Raw genomic sequence first — 21,684 nt, 5'->3', positions numbered from 1 at the left:
AGAGATTGGGCATATCAATGTTTGGCATCTTCCTCTCTGCCTCCATGCCTTGTGTTTTTTTTTTTTTTTTTTAACCAAGTCTATGAGCTTGGAGCTCAGTGATCTGGTGATGCTGGCAGCAAGCACTTAACCAACTGAGCCATCTTCAGCATCCCAGAGCACGGTGTTCTTGGTAGTATGTACTCATTAGGTGAAAAAAAAATGTAAAAATGAGTAAACTTTCTTAATAGTTTGGATTTCTTTGTTGAAAAAGGCTTTGAAGCACATAGCTAGCACCAAGATACTGGTTTCTACAAATAATTCCCATTAAAAGAAAGTGATTCAGCCAGGAATGGCAACAGGATCCTGTAATACCAGCACTCCGGTAGGCAGGCAGATCTCTCTGAGTTCGAGGCCATCCTGGTCTACAAAGCAAGTCTAGGACAGCCATAGCTACACAGAGAGACCCTGTCTCAAAAAACTTAATTAATTAATTAAAGTGATTCTTCTTGGAAGGCATTGACCTCAGGGCTGAAGGATGGAAGCACAAGGGAACTTTGGGCCGTGCAAGAAAACAAGCCTTGTTTTAATACCTATGATGTTCTATCAGAGGATAAGATGCCTCATAGGACTCCCACTACTACATTAGGATGCTTAGAACATAAAAAATAATAACAATAATAGATTATAATATTTTAAAGGCAAAAACCTCATAAACACACAATCATCCATTCTAAGTGAGGGTGATAAATGAAAAGACAAGGGGAAATTTTTGTAGAATTATGCCAACAAATAATTTTAGAAAGTGACAGAATTAGAAAACTATAATTACAAGTTTCCGTGGAATATGTTTAAGTAAATCTTAAATACCCTCCCTCATTTATAAAATCTTTCAACCAACAGTCATTTCTAAGCAGAAAAATATGGTAGCAGGAAACAAGCCAAATAAAGACTGCAAGTTAAAATGTTAACTCTCTAAAAAATAGTCTTATTGAGGCAAAGTTTACATACCATGAAACTCAGCATTTTAGTTGTTTAAGTCAATGGAGAAATCATGATTTTTACATTTCTGTTATAGTAGCTGATTTAGGCAAGGGTCATCAATAAATGGTAAAAGCTGTAAAGTTTAAGATCGTTGAGGAATACAATATTAATGTACTCCTAAAATTTATCACTCCATGTATTAGTAATAATTACAAAAGAGAAAACAGGCTTTTATAAGAGCTATCTGACATACACCACTTTAAAAATTATTTTATTGTAATTAAATTGCATCCTGAATGTTATCCCCTCGCTTGTAGCTTATATCTTTTCATTCCGCTCTCCCTCCCTCCCTCCATTCCTCCCTCCCTTCATCCCTCCCTCCCTCCCTCCCTCTCTCTTCTGCTCTCTTCCCCTCTCCTATACCTCTGATAGAAGGGGATTTCCTCCCCAACCATATGGCCACAGCCTATCAGGTCTCATCTTGATAGCCTGCTTCCCCTTCCTCTGTGTGCCGCTGGGCCTCCCCACCAAGGGGAAGTAATCAAAGTGGGGGCACCAGAGTTCATGTCAGAGGCAGTTCCCACTCTCCCCACAACCGTGGAGAATGAGCTGTTCATTGGCTATATCTGAACAGGGGGGTCTAGGTTTACTGCATGCATTGTCCTTGGTTGGTACAACAGTTTTGAGCAGTTCCCCCATGCCCCGCCCCCACCAGCCCCCCCTCCCGGCCCCCGCCTCTGGGTCCAGCTCCGCCAGTCTTGATGGTCTCCTTGCAGAACTGCTGAAACCTCTGAGTCCTTCTATGTCCCCAGTCTTCTATACCACTCTCAACTGGAGTCCAGCAGCAAGGCCCAGCATCTGTCCCAATCCCCTGCTGAGTGGAGACTCTCAGAGCACATCTATGTTAAGCTAATATCCACTTCAAAACAACTCTGAGATTCCATCTTACACCCATCAGAATGGCTAAGATAAAAAACTCAAGTGACAGCACATGCTGGCAAGGATGTGGAGAAAGGGGAACACTCCTCCATTGCTGGTGTGTGTGCAAACTTGTACAACCACTTTGGAAACCAATCTGGCACTTTATCAGAAAATTGGGAATATACCCGAAAGAGGCTCCACCATACAACAAGGACATTTGCTCAACTATGTTCATAGCAGCCTTGTTTGTAATAGCCAGAACCTGGAAACAACCTAGATATCCCTCAACCAAAGAATGAATATACTGTTGACCACTTACACAATGGAATACTGCTTAGCTATTAAAACCAAGGAAAATTTTGAAATTTGCAAGGAGGTGTATGGAACTAGAAAAGATGATCCTGAGTGAGGTAACCCAGACCCAGAAAGACACATATGGTATATAAATACACCACTTTCACAATGTGATCAAACCAGACCTGACCAGTAATGGATAAGGTGATTATTATGCCTCATGGCTTGACATGCATAAGTGTATGTTATCACTTATATATAGTATTATTGCCAAAATTTTCACCTGAAACTAATCACAAAATCATATATTCTGTGTGTACACATTCTGAAATATCATTTTTGTGACTATTCAAAAAGGTTGCTCATGAAAAGTAAGAAATGAAGGAAGTGATCATTGATTAAAAGAGACATGGTGATCATCTCTGTGTTATCATTGATTAAATACACTACCAGAACTAAAACAGATGTTATTTCAAATAATTAGGGATTTTGAACTGTATACAGACTAAATAAGAAAGTGTTCATTTTCCTGTGTGTAAGAAAATATTTTCCTAGAAAATATAGAGGAACTTACAGCAAAACAGTGAACTAATATATAGATGAATGGCATACAGATATATTATTATTTTTATGGTTCTCTAAATTTTCCTACACTATAAAATAAAAGACAGGAAGCCAGAGGCAGCAGGACTGCTGTGAGTTCGAGGCCAGCCTGGTCTACAAAGTGAGTCCAGGACAGCCAAGGCTACACAGAGATAACGAGTCTCAGGGGGTGGCGGGGGCACAAGGAGGAAGTAAAGAAAAAAAACAAACAGAAAAGAGCATGAAGAGGGGAAAGGAACACAAAGTGCTAGCCAGCCATGGAGCTTTTGGCTATTTTTAGCTTCTGGGAGAGGGAAGTCACTTTTCTCTTAAGAATGTAGCCCCCCAAAAAAGAATGTAGCCCCCTGCAAAGTTGACTATGGTACAATGGAATGCCACCCATTCAAGAACATTTAGATAGCACAAATTGACTTTGAGGGGAAAGGGGGCACAAAGTTGTGTGTGTAGTCAAAGGTCTGGGATGAATTGAGGAAGACAAGATGAATATAACCAAAACATATTGTATGAATTCTGAAAGGATTAGTAAAACATATATTAAAAATAGGGCAAGTAAAAAAATAGGGCAAGTCATTTTATGAACTTTTCCTAAATGTAAGAATATGATGCTATATCAAGAAAAAAGAATATGAAACTTTTAACCAGCCAACTACGTTTTCAAGACATAGCCATAAAATAATAATCATTTTTTATTATTTAGCTTCCTGGATTCCCCATTTTTTAAATTAATAGACATCAACTAGAGTGAATTTTCTCAGTGTCTTCCTCTTTAGAGATTCTCTTTATGATTTGTTACCTGCTTCTTCCCTCTCTTAGAGGAAGAAATGCCCTGTCCCTTCCTAAACTATGTTTATAATCATTGAAGAGAAGTTATGTTCTGTACTGTTTGCACATGAATTTGTTAAAAAATAAGGAGAATCATGCTGTAGTGGTTTGAATGAGAATGGTCCCCATAGCTTGAATCCTCAGACCCTTGTTGGTGGAACTGTTTGGGAAGGATTAAGAGGTGTAGCCTTCTTGGAGGAGGTGTGTCACTGGGAGTGGGATTTGGGGGTTTAAAAGCCCAAGCCATTCTCAGCTAGCTCTCTCTCACTCTCTCTGCCTGAAGTCTGTGGATTGAAATATGTGTTATCAGCTACTGCTCCAGTGCTATGCCATGTCTGCTTACCTGCTGCCATGCTCTCCATCATAATGATCATAGATTCTAATCCTTTGCAACCACCAGAACCATATTAAATTTTTTTTCTTTTCTTTTGTTTTTCAAGACAGGGTTTCTCTGTATAGCCCTGGCTGTCCTGGATCTCACTTTGTAGACCAGGCTGGCCTCGAACCCACAGAGAACCACCTGCCTCTGCCTTCCAAGTGCTGGAAGTAAAGGCGTGCACCACCACGCACGGCTAAATGTATTTTTTTATGCATTGCTTTGGTCATACTGTTTTGTCATGGTAATAGAAAAGTAACACACACACACGCACACACACACGTGTTGAGGCTAATAGTACCTCTTTTAGCATGCACTTAGTCTCTTGAAGCTTTTATTTTTATTTTCAAAAACAAAAGATAAAGAGAAGTGGGTAGCTTTGAATAGTGCCTAATACATGGTTGGCAGTAAGTAAATGATAGTGGGAAGAACTAGTTACTGCTTGTCAAATTCTGCACTCTGTGTATGGGCAATGGAGATATGAAAGGTCATGGGGCTCAAAGGTGCCTATTAAACTGGATCTAGACAAGTTGGTTCCAGGTAAGTTGTCATTAAATACCACTTACATGGCGAAGTTGATAGAGTAACCAAGAAGTGAGACAATGTTAATAACCATACAGTGCCAAGGGATGATATTATCTGAAGTTTTCCTGCATGTGCCTTAGTTTTCTACAGTGAGCAGTATTTTGGGGGTGGAGTTAAAGGGGTGCCACAAGGTAATTTATGTTATAAGGAAAAAATTGCAGTGATTTTTCTCTTGGCAGGGATCCTCTTTGTCATAAATGAAATCTCAAGGCTCCCAGCCAGTGTTTCCTTTATAAAATTAAAGTTGTTAGTTTTGCAAGGGATTTACTTTATATAAATGAAGAAATTGTGGCCCAGAAAGGTTTAATAACTTCTTTAGAACACACAGCTAAGACCAACCATAGAAGAACTGGGATCAAGCTCCAGATTTCCTCATGTGCAAAACAGTATTTTTAATTCTGGAGTGCTTTTCAAACAATGTAGGTATCATTAGATATAAAAACATTTTAATTTTCTACAAAAGTAGAGGACAGAGTTGTCAAAATATGATAATATTTTGGATGGGATATACATTTTAGGTGTCTAGGTAAAGCTCTCAGTCAAAATTGGTAGCAAGAGTAAGACAGTAGAGTGATGATTAATGAGAATTCCTTTTCCACCGAAGATCCATTTGAGTTTAAAGAAGCAGAGAAATGTCATAGAGCTGTGGGTCACAATGCCTTCGGCAAACCTATCTCCAAAAATGTTTAGATTCCAGTTCGTAACAGCAGCAAACTTACAGTTATGAAGTAACAACGAAAATAATTTTATGGTTGGGGGGGTCACTACAACATTAGGAACTGTATTAAAGGGTCACAGCATTCAGAAGGCTGAGAACCACTGTTTGAGAGGCTTGCATTTGAGATGGGGGCTTTGCTGAAGAATAGGAAAGCCTGTTAATTCCTGATAGCTTCTTTTTTTCCCATTCATACCCAACAAGCCTTTCCTTTTCATATCAGGAAATGGGGTGATGAAGAAATGGAGCGTGGCAGGGTTTAATTATGCTGTCCAGGAGAGGATTTTTTTTTGTTTTAGTTTGCTTTTTAATAGTTAATTGGATCATGTCTGCTGAAATGGTCTGTGGACTGAATGTTTTAAGCTTAAATGAGTCCATTTGTTCACATGCAGAGAGCAGTTATAGAAAAATGAATGAGTGTTATTCTGGCAATACAAATATTATATTTTACTAAAGAGAAATCATTAACTCATATAAAATCAAATCTTTATTTTAAAAGGTTTCCGGCAAATGTTTTTGTGACTTAATATCTGTAATATTGGCACAAATTTTTTCCATCATAAAACACGGCAGCTGTTGCATGAAAAAGATCACATATTTAACTGAAAAATCATTTCTTTAAAAGTGATTTTGATGAATATTATTAACTGAGAAAAGCTAAAATAAAAAGACTATAAACTGTGATTCCAAATATATGATGTTCTATAAAAGGCAAAACAGTGGAGATAGTTTAAAAAAAAAAAAAAAAAGACCAGCAGTGGGTGTGGTGATGAATAGGCAGACACAGAGCAGTACAAATGTTCTCTGTGGTCCTGTAATGATGAATACCTAGTATTATACCTTTGCTAAAACCCATAGGAAGAGCAACACTGCAAGTGAACCTTAGTGTAAAAGCTAGACTTTGGGTGGTAATGGTAGTTTTATTCAGTGGCAACAAATGCAGTACTCTGGTGTGTTATGTTGGTAGCTGTGGAGTGTCTGCATCTGAGGGTAGAGCATTGAGTATATGAGAAATATCTTTCTGTGAATTTAAAGTTACTCTAAAGAGTCAACTGTATTCCAAAAGGAAAATAAATGAGATAAACAAATACAAATTAATTGGAAATCGAACATCGAAGTATGTTAAGTATGTTAACACATTGCATTCATTGTCCAATCCAACTTTTAACATCCACAAAGAAGATGTGGCAAACAAGGCTACTTCTGTCCTCAAACCTCTTTACAGTCCATAGGGATAGGACAGAAATAGAAAGGGATCAGAAGTCATCAAATGCAGGATTTCAAATGTGATGCTTAGTCACTGTTATACCTTATGGGCTTGTTTTCTCCCGAGTAATATAATTGAGAGTGGCTAGTAACCACAGGTCCAAATATGTGTTTCCTCTCTTGTCTTCCTTTTTGTAAAACTGTACAGCATTATTTCAAGGTTGGCTTGAGGATAGTGTCGCAGTCACACATCTGTCTTCTGAGTTGGCAGTCACTGAAGCTGCGGCAGCTCTAGCTCTTCTGGGATCACTTATGACACAATTGGCAATTTGTTTTTTGCTTTAAGTATGTGGAGTTGCCTGTGGCAGAGCAGCAAGGTGGGATAAGGGGTCCATGCTTCCTGTTGTTTCATATGCCACCAAATCATCGCCCTGTCTATGAATCATCACCAAGTAGCCCAACAATAAGGGAGCAGGCTATGAAAAGAACTTCTGCTCATCATTATAATCATAAAACTTCAGGATTATCATGGCATCTTACTTCTTTCATGAAGCATCCTAAAGTTATAAAGACTAAAGATACTTTATCTACAATCATTGCAGGCTCCTAAAGGGTGGAACTAAAGAATTTTTCTATAGTGTCTCACATTTATATTGTTATTTAGGGCAGAAAAAGTTACTCGGGGTAACTAAAATGGCCTTAAGGGTTGTTATAGTAGTTCCAAAATATATTTCTATGTCTGTGAGTGCCTTACTTTCTGTACTAAATATTCTTAGTCCTCAGCTGTATTTAGTTAACTCTTGCATAAAATTCCTTTAGGGTCATTGTTGAGTAGCTGTTTTGCATAATGTATTGTAATCATGTATCACTTTTGCCCAATAGTAATAGTTACTGTTTGAGATGACAGTTTCAAATTAATTTTTGTGGTGTTAGATGTTTTTAAAAGGTTTTGATTCAGGCAGTAAGTGGTTTTAAAAAATATTTTTAACTAGGCATGGTGGCATACACCTTTAATCCCATCACTTGGGAGGCAGAAGTAGGCAGATCTCTGTGAGTTTAAGGCTGGCCTGATCTACAGAGAGAATTCCAGGACAGCCAGGGCTTCATAGTGATACCTTGCCTCAAATAAACTTAATAATTAAATAATTAAAGCTAGACATGGTGTCGCAAACACACAATCCCATTCCCTTGGGGAGTAAATGCGGAAGACTCAGGGGTTCAAGTGAATAGTTCAAGGCTAGCCTGTGTTATAATAACCTTGTGTCAAAATGAACAAACAGAAAAAGAACACTTAATGCTTGGTAGTTATTTCAGCTGTTCTGTGAAGAGCACCAAATGCTGAGGTGCCAAAAGATGCCTTTAGATTGCAATTGAGTCCTTCTTCCTCTTTCATCTTCTAGAATAGACTCCGATTCAGATTCACTAGCCGAGGCTGTTCCTTTTACCTCTGCCTTTTCTTACATTCTCTGGGCAATCTTGATACATTGGTGTACTGGTATGGTCAGCTCTTATGTTCTGGAATGGAACATTCCACTTCAGATACTTGAAGACTGAATGGCTTCTGCCAGCCCTGTGGCAGCAGCACAAAGCTAACTAAGTGGACTTTGCTCATGTAGAGTGACTATTTTAAACTCAACAGAACACTTAAAAATCTTCCCATTGCGGTTAATTGAAGGGTATTTTGTATCTTTCCACTATTGAAATGATCCACTTGATCATCTCTGCTATTCTTTAAAGACAAAACAGATGTTGTCCCCTAATTCCAAAGAACATCTTGTACTTTAGATTAGAAGACTAACATTAGAATTAAGCAAATGTTCAGTTTCTGTTAAGAAATACTGTATGCTGGTTAACACTCTCAGAGCTGACTTCCCAAAATTTCTTTTTCTATATGTAAATCCAGATTTGACATACCCTCAATACATCTGCAAAATTAGATTTCTCACTAATCCTACTTATGTACTTTTTGTGCCCAAGTGAATTTCTTCAAGCTCGAGAGCTCCTGCACATGAATTATATGCACTGCACATGAATTATATGCAACATACTTTAAATCACTTCCAAATAGCAGAATTTATATTGTTTGTGAGAATTTTTTTATCCAAAGCAGTTTTGCTCCTGCTAGTAAATAAATAAATAAATAAATAAATAAATAAATAAATAAATAAATATGCTGGAACCTTATGGTAATGCTGTTTTGGGTGCCAGGCTCAATAGGCACCTCAAACATGAGATAACCTGGTGGCTTTTCTTCAGTTACCCTCCCTCTCCCCCCAATAGTATTCAGATTGGCAATCCTAACTGGAAGCATATCAGTGTTTGAAGGAACAACAAATACCATTATGGTGCCAGCATGGTGCCTATTTTATTTTATTTTTGAGACTTGGTCTCACTTTGTAACTCAGGCTGCCTTTGAGTTCATGGCGCTTATCCTGCCTCAGCTTTGTAAGTGCTGCGACTACAAGTGTGCCACCATACTAAGCTCAGTCCTTAGTTTATCTCTTTTCAAATTTTTGTTGCCTTTCTTTGTTTGGAGGGGCACTGCATATTCCACGGTGAGTATGTGAAATTCAGAGGACAACTTGTGGGAGGAAATCAGCTCTTTTCTTTCCACCATATGGACTCTGGGAATCTAAATTATGTCATCAGTCTTGGTGGCAAGTTCCTTTATCTGCCAAGCAATCTTGCTGGCCCAGCATTTAGTTTATTTTAATTACCATATATCCATTACACATATTAATAAAGTTTGGTGTGAAATTTCAATATATGTATGCACTATATAACTGTTCAAAAATTCACAGCATTTGACAAGTAGGTGCATTAATAGAAAAAGTACTGTTAGATAGGAATCAACTATATAGGCCTAGCTAAATTCTCACTAGCTTGAACCTTCCTACATTTTTATTTGCTATCTCAGAATATTGTAAGAGTCAACGTAGCGTCCACAGGCATTGAAAACACACATGAGAGATGATGACTCAGTGGGTAAGAGTACTTGCTGCACAGTCATGAGGACCTGAGTTCAAATTCCCAGCACTTAATTTTTTTTTAAAGCTGGTTTCTGCCTGTAAACACAGTCCTGGAGATGGGAGGGGCAGAGAAAGAAGATCATAGGGGCTTGCTAGCTGCTAGCTGGCTCCTGATGAAGCAACAAAGATCCTGTCTCAACAGAGTAAGGCAAAGAATGATATACGTGTGCACATATACCACACATTCAAACACTCTACACCCCATTGTGTATATACACACCATACACATACAAAAAAATCCAAAGTGCTATGTGATTAGATATTTTCATTTTAGATGCTATCTAGATGTCAAACAAAGAGCACCTATGTGGCATGGCCCTGCAGTACTCTGTAGCTGGCCTAAATGCCCATGTTATCTCTGCCTTCAACAGGTACAAAGGGGGCAGGTAAAGTGTGGTAAAGAAATAAAAACAGCATGAGTAAAATGGCTCAGCAGGGCTTTCGTTGTTGTTTTAGTTTTCTGGGACAGAGTAGTTGAAGTGAGACTTCTATAATGAGTAATAATTTGATAATTTTGGTAACCAAGTGAAGACCACATAGAGATGTAAAAAATAACAACTTGGGGTATATAATCTAACTACAATAATTCAGCGACACGTTCCCCCCCTTTTTTTTTTTATCAATTCTTTGTGAAGAGAAGTGCTATAGCTAGCATAGTGTCTTATCACTATATCAACATAGAGACCAGATTAAATTCTTGTGGTAGAGGTGAGAGCTTTGTACTTCTATAAATACCTTTTCTATCCAGAAGTATATACCACCAAGAACCTAAGTATATTCAGATGTTACTTGAATTTTAATAAACCGAATGTCTTAAAAGTAGCTATGACTAGTCAGAGGATAATCTCATATTCTCTTTCCCCCTATCCCCTCCTTCTACTTCCCTTTGCCTCCTTTTCTTTTCACTCTCCTTTTCTGAACTACAAGAAAACATTAATTATATTAAATTCCAAAAATGTCAAAGTTATTGTCAAAAGCAACCTAACCTAATATATAGGATATATTCTGCAATAGCCAAAACCTTAACATGCGGTATACCTATGGAGGATAAAGTAGGAGGGCCACAAGTTTGAGGCCAGCCTGAACTTTATAGTGAGTTCCTCAGGCCAGCTTCAACTACAGAGAAAACCCTGTTTCAATGGCAATAACAAAATACTTTATTTATATGTGTTGGCCTTTTTGTTATTGAAATTGTTTTGATGTCAATTCAGATTTACACAAACGTTGTAAGAAATAATATAGAAACCCTACTTATTATTACTTTATTTTTCTCATTTCTAATATATTACCACCATCAGGATGCTGAAGTTGACCCAGCATGTGACAGATTTGTCCAGTTTTAATTGGATACATGTTAACTATATGCAGCTATATTACATGTGTGTAGGATTTTATATGTATCACAATTGGAAAAGTCCTCAGCAGTTCCATGCTGAATGGATTCTTCGTGTTTCCTTTTTATCATCATGCCCATTTTCCTTCCATCTGATCCCCTGCCTTCCCAATAAGTTCTAAACTCTTGGGAACTACTAATCTAGTCTGTGTTGCCGAAATGTATTGTGATTTATTATATAAAGAGCATTGTACCACATGTGACCTTTGAAGAATGGCTTTTTCCCCATTCTGCAAAATCCTCTAAAGACCCAGTTGACTTGCTGAATATGTTAATAGTTTGACTCGCCTGTTCGTAAGTAGTTTTCCAGTTTAGGTGTGCCACAGCTTATTTAACTGGTTATTAATCTATCTAGGATATTTGGAGATAAAAATGAGGCACTGTGGACAGATTCTTAAATGGATATTAATTTTCATTTCTCTAGGATAAAGGCCTTAGACTGTAATTGTTGGAGCCTATGGTAGTTGCATGTTTACTTGTTTTGAGACAGGGTCTCATGTAACCCAGGCTGGCTCACTGTGTGGCTGTTTTTGAATTTCTGATCCTCTTACTTCCATCTCCCAAGTACTGGGATTCCAGGTGTAATCTCTAGGAATCCCAGCCACCTCTTAAGAAAGGGCCACAGTTTTCTATAGTGGTGTTGTACCATTTTACATCAGCACCAGCAATGGATGAGTGACATGATGTGGCTGTGTCCTCACCACTGTTTGGTATTATAAGTCTCTTTTCACTTCAACCTTGTCATGGTTGAGTAGTGATATTACTGAACTTCCAGTTTGCGTCTCCTACATGTCTCATGATACTGAACATCTTTTATCTGGTTTACTGCAGTGAAATGTCTTCCATGCTTCTTTCTTGTTTTCTAATTGTTTTTTACTCTGGAGTTTTAAGAATTTTTCATGTATTCTAGATATAAGTTCCTTATTGGGCATGTAGCTTGAAGATACTTTCCCCAGTCTATATGTTATCTATTTCTGTCCTTTATGGGGGTTGGTTATTCACAGAACAAAAGTATGATTTTGGTGATAGGCAATTTGTCAGCATTTGTTTGGTTTTGCTTTTATTATCTGTATCTCAAAGATTTTTCTCTTTCATTTCTTTCCTTAAGTTTTATCATCTTACATTTTATGCTTTAAGGTTGTGATCCATTTTGGTTTAGATCAAGGGCTTTTTGTTTGTTGATTTTGCCTGCACTCATTCAGTTGATCCAACATTATTGGGAAAACTATCCTTGGACAAATGAGTTCATTTTCTTTCCTTATTATGTTTGTTTATATTGTGTATGTGTGCTTACGTGTGCACAGATGACACAACACACATGTCAAAGTCAGAAGACAACTTGCAGGAGTCAGTTCTTTCTACCATGTGGGGTTTAGGTATTAAACATGGGTCCTCAGATTTGGTGACAAGCACTCTTATTTGTTGAATTATCTTGTAGTCTAAATTTCTTTCTTTTTTAAAAAAAGAGGCTCTGACACCAAAGCCCAAGTTGATCTCCAACTCACAGCAATCCTCCTGCCTTAGCCTCCTTAAACTTGGGATTGCAGACATGAACCACCAAATTTGGCACTTGAATTTACTTTCCTGCCTTATCAAAAATCACTTTGGTGTATGCTTGAATTTTTTCCTGAGATCTTTATTTTGTGGATCTTTGTTTGTGTCTTTCCCTTTAAATATCACACATCCTTAATGTCATTTATTTATTGCTTTCATTTTTGTACATTTCTGATCATATATGCAAAGCTTTCAGTCTTTCATTTTAATATAGTAATCTTAGCTGTAGATTTTGGCGGATGCTTTTTATCAAGCTCATGTAATTCTCATCTGTTCCTAACTAGCTGATTTTTTTTTGTTCATTTGTTTGTTTGTTTTCCAAGGCAGGGTTTCTCTGTGTAGCTTTGGCTGTCCTGGGCTCACTTTGTAGACCAGACTGCCCTCGAACTCACCGCAATCTGCCTGCCTGCCTCTGCCTCTCTGAGTGCTAGGATTAAATGGCTGATTTTTTTTTTTATTATAAGTAGATACTAGATTTTATCAAATGCTTTTTCTGTATAAATTGTTACATGATTTTTTTACTTTGTTTACATAATGGATTCATTGATATTTTTCAAATGCAGAATCAGCCATGCATATGTGGAATAAAAATATACTTTTATTTGAATCTATTTTGCTAATACTCTGCTTCTAAACTCTGTTTTGCTAATACTTGGAGGGTTCTGCAGGTGTCCTAGTCTGTAGTGTTCTCTTTTGATTTTGTACTGTCTTTGCCTTGTTTTGGTTGTTAGCACTATCTTCTACTTCATAGGATTTGTGGGGAAATGGTATTAATTCTTTGAATGTTTGACAGATCATCAGTGAAATTTTTGGTCCTGGTTATTTTTATAGGAAGAAAGTTTCATTTGTTTCTAAAAACCATTCTGATTGTGTATCTCACCTTGGTTAAAATGTAAAAGCTCGTAGTTTTTCAGTGAATTGGTACATTGCTGTGAAGTTGTAAGTATAAAGTAGTTTTATAGTCCTATAGTGGTGTATCCTGTTTCTTTCATACTGCTGGTGATTTATGATTTCTGTGCTTAAGTTTCTCCCTCTTGCTTGAAGTTTATTAATTTTATTGACTTTTTTTTTTCACAAAGAATTAGCTTTTTAGCTCATTGATTTTTTCCCTCGATGGTGATACTATTTGCAGTTCTATTACTATCTGCTTTTGTCTTTATCATTTCCTCCCCTTGTTGGCTTTGTATTAATTTAGTCTTTTTTCTATTTTCTAAGGTAGGCACTTAGAATATTAATTTGAGACCTCTCCTTGTTTTTAATGGTATTCTTTTAAAAAGGGATTTCTCTTAACCAGCAGTATGCTTGACCCCAGTTGTTATCTCCAGCCATAACTTTCATGGATGCCTATTTTATTTTCATTGTCAAAACTCTGCATAAACAAACATTTGCAAACAGATATGCCAAAGGCACCTCAAATTAAATTAAGTTTGTTGAAAACTATCTTTTAGGCTTCTTATGTTAAGTCTCTCTACCAACTTACAATAAACATGTATCATAAATTTCACTTTGATCATTATTACTTTAATTACGATCATTCAGGTGGTGTTCACAGCCTAGCACACTATATTTTCTTTTTTTAATATTTTATTTAATTTATGTGTGCTGGTGTGAGGGTGTCATATATTGGAGTCTGGGAATTGAACCCGGGTCCTTTGGAAGAGCAGGCAGTGCTCTTAACCACCAAGCCATCTCTCCATCCCCTATATTTTCTTTTTTAAAAGTTTTTGTTTACTTTTGATTTTTATTGGTATCTTTTTGCATAGTTTTTTGTATACTTATGAGTAAGCCTGCACCCAAATCCCTGCTTTTATTTTAAATTATCTGGTTCAACTTCCAAGAGTTGTCTCTTCCATAGCCTTGTAATCTCTACTGTACCGATGGTTTTCTGGGTTGTTGATTTGGCCCGTGATGGTGGTGGTGGTAGTGCCGGGATTGAGCCTAGAGCATATGCATGCTAAGCAAATGCTCTACCGCTGAGCTATACCTTCAGCCCTTCTCTATTGGACCTTCTGAAATTGTTGCTGTCTTGCTGTGCTCCTGAGGCAAGCCCCCTTTCTACACTGTTATCATACTGACACATTTCTTTAATGCCTCTTATTAACAGGCCTTGATTTGTCCCCTTCTTTCTAATAGAGCACATATTCCAGCAGCTTCCAGAAAGAGTGTATGGCATGTAAATATTTTGATATTGTTCATCCCCGAAAAGATAGGCATTCCACCATCTCACTTGACTGGTAGTGCAGAAGCAGTTCCGTTGCCTTCTAACTCTGAGGGCCATTCTGATTCTGAACCTTTTTTGAACGTCTTCATTTTGGGTTTTTCCCCCTCTATTGAAAAATTTAAGCTCTTTTGCAGAATACTTACATTTCAGATGGTATGCTTTGATGTGAATCTGTTTCATCTACTCAGTATAATATTAATGAGTCAAGCAGTTCATTTCTTTCTGTCTGAGGCTGTTCTCAAATGAGCTTTCTGCTGATTTCTTTGCTTACGTTATGTCTGATCCAGTTTCCGGAAACATACTTAATCTAATGTTTGACTCCCTGAACTGATGTCCGTTTTTATTCTTTCCTAGTGTCTCTTTATTTTTGTTAAGTTTTCTGGATGTGCTTCTTATTCCAAACTTTTTGTTGATCTTTCCTTTCTGCTATAACTTTTATATTGCAAGAGCTTGGTGTCATATGACAGCCATGTGTGTTGTGTGTGCTTCTAGTAGCATTCATTCATGATTCTTAGATCTAATATCATCCCTGAGGGGGTAAATTTCTTCAAATAATATTTTGCTCTTCCTAATTTGCTGCTTTCAGCTTTCCGTTTCGTTTCAATCTCTCTCAAGTTGTCCTCAAATATTCTTACATGTGAGAAAGCTCCATGAAACAATTTGTAGCTGGGTTGGTTAACTTACTGTGGGATAATCTGATTAGACTCCTCCCTTTCCCCATCACTGAAGGACTGCTATCCACTAGCTTTAGAATTCCTGTCTAGCAGGTCAAAGTTTCTGGAGAAGAAGCTGCAGTTCTTGGCTGTAGATTAGTAAGGCCAGTGCTAAGCCAGCGCTCTTAGAGCTGTAGGGAAGGAAGTAGACCTCCGTGCTCCTTTGTGGGTGTGCACTTAGGCTCTCAGAGACTTCTATTTAATCCTTGATTTTAGGACAACATGCCTGGCCTTGTCTTGGTCTGGTATCTGTGATCTAGAGCTTAGCTTGTTCATAGTCTTTAAAGGAGACTCTTGTGCAGAACTTGACTAGGGAGCATCACCCGGAGCTGAGATAGGGAAGAGAGGAAGGGTGAGCCTCTGACTCACACATCCCGTTCTCAGCTCCCCTTTGAACACCATTTGGAATTATCTAGTACTATTAATGTCATAGTTCTATGGCAAAACTCACTGCAATTGTAAAAGCGTTTTTGCTCCTTTGTATCCTTTATGTTTTAGTGCGTGCCTCTTTTACGCCCTTTAAAAAAGTCTTTACTCATATTTTATGGGTGTATAGGTTTAGACTGTAGAAACCTTAATGCTCTTCTTCCCCTATCTCTTCTCACTCTGCTTTAGTTTGTTTCCACACTACTCTCCGAATGATACTCATGAAATCACTGTGCTTTTGTTAAAGTCCCCCCCCCTTCCTGATTTTCCAGTAATAAATTTTTGGTTTTTGGCATGGTATACCAAGTTCAGTTTCTAACTTCTTCATCAAAATTATGCATTAATGTTTCTTTATTTCCAAAATGTATCTGTGACCTTAGCGTTTAGTAGACACACGTGGCCAGCACGGTATATACTCAACTTCTTGTTGTTATTGCTATTATTGTGGAAGCTATGGCTCTGTGTGTGTGCCTGTGCCGGTGCGCGGGAGTGTGTGTGTGTGTGTGTGTGTGTGTGTGTGTGTGTGTGTGTGTGCGTGCGTGTGTGTGTGTGTGTAGGTCAGAGGTCAGCCTCAGTGTCATTCCTGAGGAGCCAGTCTACTTTGTCTTTTGAAACAGGATCTTTCACTAAGACCTTGGGCTCATAGTCTAGGCTGGCTGACCAACAGGCCCACAGAATCCATCTCTCTCCACTTCTGCAGCACCCTTTGCGAGGATGTTGGGACTTAAATTCAAGCCCCCATGCTTACACAGCAAGCATTTATCCAACTGATCTGCCCTCCCAATCCCTCAGCTTTTACAAAGCTGATAGCTGACAAACTTGTAAACATGGATATTTTTCCATGCTATTAGTGACTGCTAAAATTTGGATATGCCACGGTGTTTATTTTTATTTCTTCTGTTTTTGAAGTTATAGTATAATTACATTATTCCTCACTTTTTTCCTTCCTCCCAAATCTCCCATATACCCTTCCTTTCTCTCTTTCAAATTCATGACCTCTTAAATTAATTGTTCTTACATGTATATAGGCATATACATACAAAGACTTTTTATACCCCATAATTAAGTCTTAAAAGTTCTCATCATTTTTCTTATTTTAAATTGTGCTGCAGTAAATGCACCTATCAATAAATTAGAATTTTATTTTAGGGTTATATGTGTGGGTGTTTTGTCTGTGTGTATGTCTCTGCACCATAAGCATGCAGTGCCAGAAGAGGTCAGAAACTCCAGAACTGGAGTTTCGTATGGTTGTGAGGCACCCTGTGGGTGCTGGAAACTAAACAGGGATGTTTAGCAACTGCTCTTAGCCACTGGGCCATCTGTCCAGCTCCTCTGGTGGTGATTTTAATAAAAACTATGATTCGAGGATATGAATGTAGTTCTTAAAAGTTAAAATGCTAAGTCAGAAGCAGTGTTGTTTTAAAAGCTTCCGGTGCATTCTTGCAGATAAGGGGAACTAGTTTGTATTTCTATCAGCAATGCATTAGATGACCCACTTTCTGCATTCCTTCTACTATTATCTTTGTAACTACCAGCAAAAATACTGCCATCATTTCTTGACAAAATTTATAGGCAAAAATATTTCTCTGGTCTAAGTTGTATCTTTCTGGTTACTTATGATGAGTATTTTTAAATATTTGTGAGTCATTTGCATGCCACCCTATTTGTACTTCTGACCATTTGCCTGTATATTTTTTCCTCCACTGCCCCAATTATCTTTCTCTAACACTGCTTTCAAGAGTACAGTTTCTTCTTCAACAATGAATTTAATAATAATAGCCAATATTTATGTATAACTAATACATCTTCAAAATATTAACTACATAAAAAAACTGTCTGACTTTAAAGACAGAATCTCTTCTTTTTATAACCTTCTAGGAAAATCTCAACATCATTGTCTAAAATATTTGCAATCCAGCCTAAGTTGCAAGAAAACATATTCTCAAGTCAATCAGGAGGTGGACTGGAAGCAGTTTTACCAAAATGTTTTGATGGGGAAATGCCCCATTTTTGTTGTTGTTGTTATTGTTATTTTGGGAGTGGGGGAGGTGTGTGTGTGGGGGGGGGAGTCATCAACTTAATGTTAACAAACTAGTAGTTGGGAAGAGGAACCTTATTTGAGAAAATGCCTTCATCAGATTTCCTGTAGGCAAGTCTATAGGATATTTTCTTGAGTTATTATTAATGTGGGAGGTGCTATCCATGGGCAGGTGATCCTAGACTGTTAAAGAAAGCAAACTTTCTTGTGTGTGTGTGTGTCTGTGTGTGTGTGTCTGTGTGTGTGTCTGTGTGTGTGTAAAACCTATTGAGTTGATTTAGTGTTGCTCCTATATGCATGTGTTTAATGCTGGCCACTTAGGATTGGATTAACTATCAAACAAGCTCATCCCTAGAGAAAACTAAACTCTCCCTCTCTCACCAGCCTTTGGCTGCCTATAGATCTTTGTCTAGTGGTGTGGTCTTGGGAAATCTTCCCAGTCCACATTAGCATGTCAAGGCCTGTAATCATTATGCATCATTATGTGTTGTTGAGATTTCGTCTTTGCTATTGACCATTTAGATAAGTCTGTAGATCTGTACAAACATTAAGCATTCCAATATTTGAACATTTTCCTTGCTCCCAAAATTCCTATTGGCCCACTAGTAGTTATTGTGCATTCCTATCCCAATTAAGTCTCAGGCAACCTTGAGTGTACTTCTTGTCTTTGTAGATAGCTCACCTTTTGTTTACAGGCAATAGAATTTTTATTTTCAATATACTTTTAATAATGCAAAAATGTGCATGGTATATTTTCTTTCAAGTGACTACTACTGAAATTTTACTTCTACTGTGATGTATTAACTTAATATATTGACAGAAATCAATCAATGATGCTGGTCTTGGGACCAGAATTCTGGGCAGTAACTACCATGTGCACTGTTTAATGAATGAAGGGCCTAAAACATTTAAAGTGAGTTAATACAGAGATAGTCCTGGGAATTCAATGAGAAGACATGGCAAAATGTTCATTGTAGGCCTCTCTTAATAATGCTGACTTGTGTTCCCTGATATTTTATTGATTTTTACAATTGTTATAAATTATTCCTTTGTACTTAGTATGTATCAATCAGCAAATTAGTACATTGTGCTTCGGCTGACATCTGTAGTCTGAAGTTAATGGTTCGTTGTAGTGCTCATTTATACTTCCATCACATTAAAACAGTTATTTCAGGGGGAATCTGCACCCTGCAGTTTGTTGTCACAACAAAAAGAGATTTGTTTTGTCAAGATCATTATTCACTGTTGTTCTGTCCCTCTAGCAGATAGCCACAATTTAAATTACCCATTGTGATCTTGCACAGTGTACTCACTTTATATAACAAGATGAGGCACTATGCTTTTTAAAAACTGAGTTAACAAAAAGACTGTTCTGAGCCAGCCTGTGGTGGTGCAGGCTGGTAATCCCAGTATTCAGGAGTCAGAAGCAGGTGGATCTCTATGAGTTCAAGGCCAACCTGGTTTAAATATTGAGTCCAGGACAGCGAAGGCTACACAGAAAAACCATGACTGTGGGTTGGGGTGGGGATGAGAGAGAGAGAGAGAGAGAGAGAGAGAGAGAGAGAGAGAGAGAGAGAGAGAGTGTGTGTTCTGGTTGGCTGGAGTAAAGTATATGAATTACATTTTAGTTTTTATTTTGCAAAACTTTTCTTTCCTTTGGTGTACCAACCACTGTTTATCCCTTACTAAACATTAATGACCAGTTCTATTTGTGCATTTTTGTGGAAAATCTCTGATTAACATGCTTCCTTCAATAGTTTATTTTTCATGGCAGAAAAGTGCTATTTGATATGGTAACTATTAATGGCATTTTTCAGTATATTGCCCCTGAGCAAATTTAAGAACCACTAATATACATATATATTTGGAAAACAAAAGAAATGTAAATATTGCCAAAGACTTGTGTCTTATAGATAGCTCAGACCTACCAAAATGTATACATCCAATTTATTGAAAACCCTGAGTTGTACTTTGGGGCATTAATGAGTAAAAACAAGTGGTTAAAACTCCCTCCAACAAAACACAAATTTAAGGTAGATGGTTATTGCCCCAAAGTTACAGAGAACAAATAAAGATTATGCTTGCCCCCTGTTTTCACAGTTCTCAGATGAGTTTTCTCTCTCACATTTTCTAAGATGTAAAACTATTACAATTTGTATTTTAAATTATATTTAAATTCAATTTAATATTTTAAAGTACAGTTTTAAATTACAGATTTAAGGTTTTATAGGTCACCGTTGAAGGGAGGGTGTGTGGCCATGTTCCTGGCATGTGACGCTGACTGAGGATCCTATGCTTTTCCCCCTGCAGGCATAATGCAGATGAAGGTAGAGGAGGTCACTAAGGCTTTTGAGGAGTTCCGCCGTAAGGAGCGGGAGTATAATCTGAAGCTTGCCCTTGAATAACACCGCTGTGACCTGCTCCTTGTGGATTCTTCATTTACTCCTGAATTTTGATGCTATTAAATAGAGTAGTGTTTACATCTACATTTGATTGCAATAATTTGTGCATGGGTTCGATCATTTTTTTTTTCCATTTAAATAATGTGAAGAGAAGTATGCGATTGTCTTTCTTAAAATCAGGACTGAGGGCATAGCTGAGTTGTAGAGGGCTTACCCAGAATTAAGTAACAGGTACATTAGCCACCTTGCCCAGGCACTTGCCTATTAGGTATTGGTTTTTGTGTTTATAATCTATATCTTAATCACCAACTTCCTACTGCAGCTTAATTGTGGGAAGATGTCTGCCAAAATGCACATGCCACCCAGTCTTTGCGGGGCGTTTGTGGCCATTCACCTAAAGTGCTGGATACCTCAAAGTACCAAGTGAAATTTTCAGTCTACTCTGATATATAAGTTTTAAGATACAATTTTTTATCTGTTAATAACAATATGAGCAATGAAAGGAAGTGTCTCATGAGTTACAGCAAGTTTCTTTCAGGACCTCAGAGAAGGTAATATGCTTTTATGGATTAAGGATTTAATTAGGGCTTTTATTTTTCTTATGGTACTAGAGATCAGTCTTGTGCCACACTCCTGGATTATATACCCAGCAGTGAATTATGTTACATATAGGGCAAGGGTTCAGTGATTTGCTCACTTCTGACAATATAGAGATACCTCAGTGTTTTCATTTTCGTTTTTGTTTTTAATGAACATTTCACTATATAGCCTAGGCTGGCTTGGAACTTAAAATCTTCCTGCCTCAGTTTTCCAGGTGCCACCACACCTAGGTATCCTGGTGGTTTTTATCGTTCATTTTGTTTTAGCATAGGATTTACACCTATTTTGTGTAACCATTTTAATGTTTTTCAGCAAAAACAGCCTCCTTCTTAGCTTTAAACCATCTGTATCTCTTCTGTTTCATGTAAGTCGCTAATAATGTGATATCCTAAAAATAAAAATAAAAATAAACTGATTAAAAGATTTTAAGTGACTGAACTGAACTTTGTTGTCCAAACCACACATGACCACATGGAAGGGTTCATGTTACAGAAAAAAAAATTTTTTAATGATGACTGGTAATGGTAAGTTTTATGAATAGAATAAATACTAGAACTTAATGGTCTCACTTCCTATTCAAACGTTTCCACAAAATACCTAGTTATTGCGGTAAGTTTTTGCTACCACTCAAAATTATAAAACGAGAACTGGACCTGGTAGCAGAGGCCTATAATTCCAGCCGCCTAGAAGGCTGGGAACAGAGGGATCACAGATTCAAGGCCAGTCTGAGTTATAGGCTGACTTCAACTAAATAAGAATAAAACAATGCCTGGGCCTGCAGTTCTGTAATAGAGTGCTGTCCTGGCACACACAGCTTCAGTTT

The 21,684-nt window shown here is 37.5% G+C and overlaps 1 protein-coding gene across 1 annotated transcript in view; it reads left to right on the top strand.

Annotated features, from left to right (window-relative positions):
* Nucleotides 1-20,430, top strand: part of Nup62cl (nucleoporin 62 C-terminal like) — a 36,887-nt gene extending 16,457 nt beyond the window's left edge. Inside the window, exon 8 of the mRNA XM_051141269.1 lies at nt 20,170-20,430. Coding sequence (XP_050997226.1) covers nt 20,170-20,264 — 95 coding nt within the window. The 3' untranslated portion in view covers nt 20,265-20,430. The remainder of the gene's footprint in view (nt 1-20,169) is intronic.
* Nucleotides 20,431-21,684: the final 1,254 nt, after the last annotated feature.

The sequence above is a fragment of the Acomys russatus genome, chromosome X, assembly GCF_903995435.1.
Source record: "Acomys russatus chromosome X, mAcoRus1.1, whole genome shotgun sequence".
In the NCBI taxonomy this organism is placed as follows: domain Eukaryota; kingdom Metazoa; phylum Chordata; class Mammalia; order Rodentia; family Muridae; genus Acomys; species Acomys russatus.
Note: the sequence above shows the minus strand (reverse complement) of the source record. Positions and strands in the feature narration are given on the sequence as shown.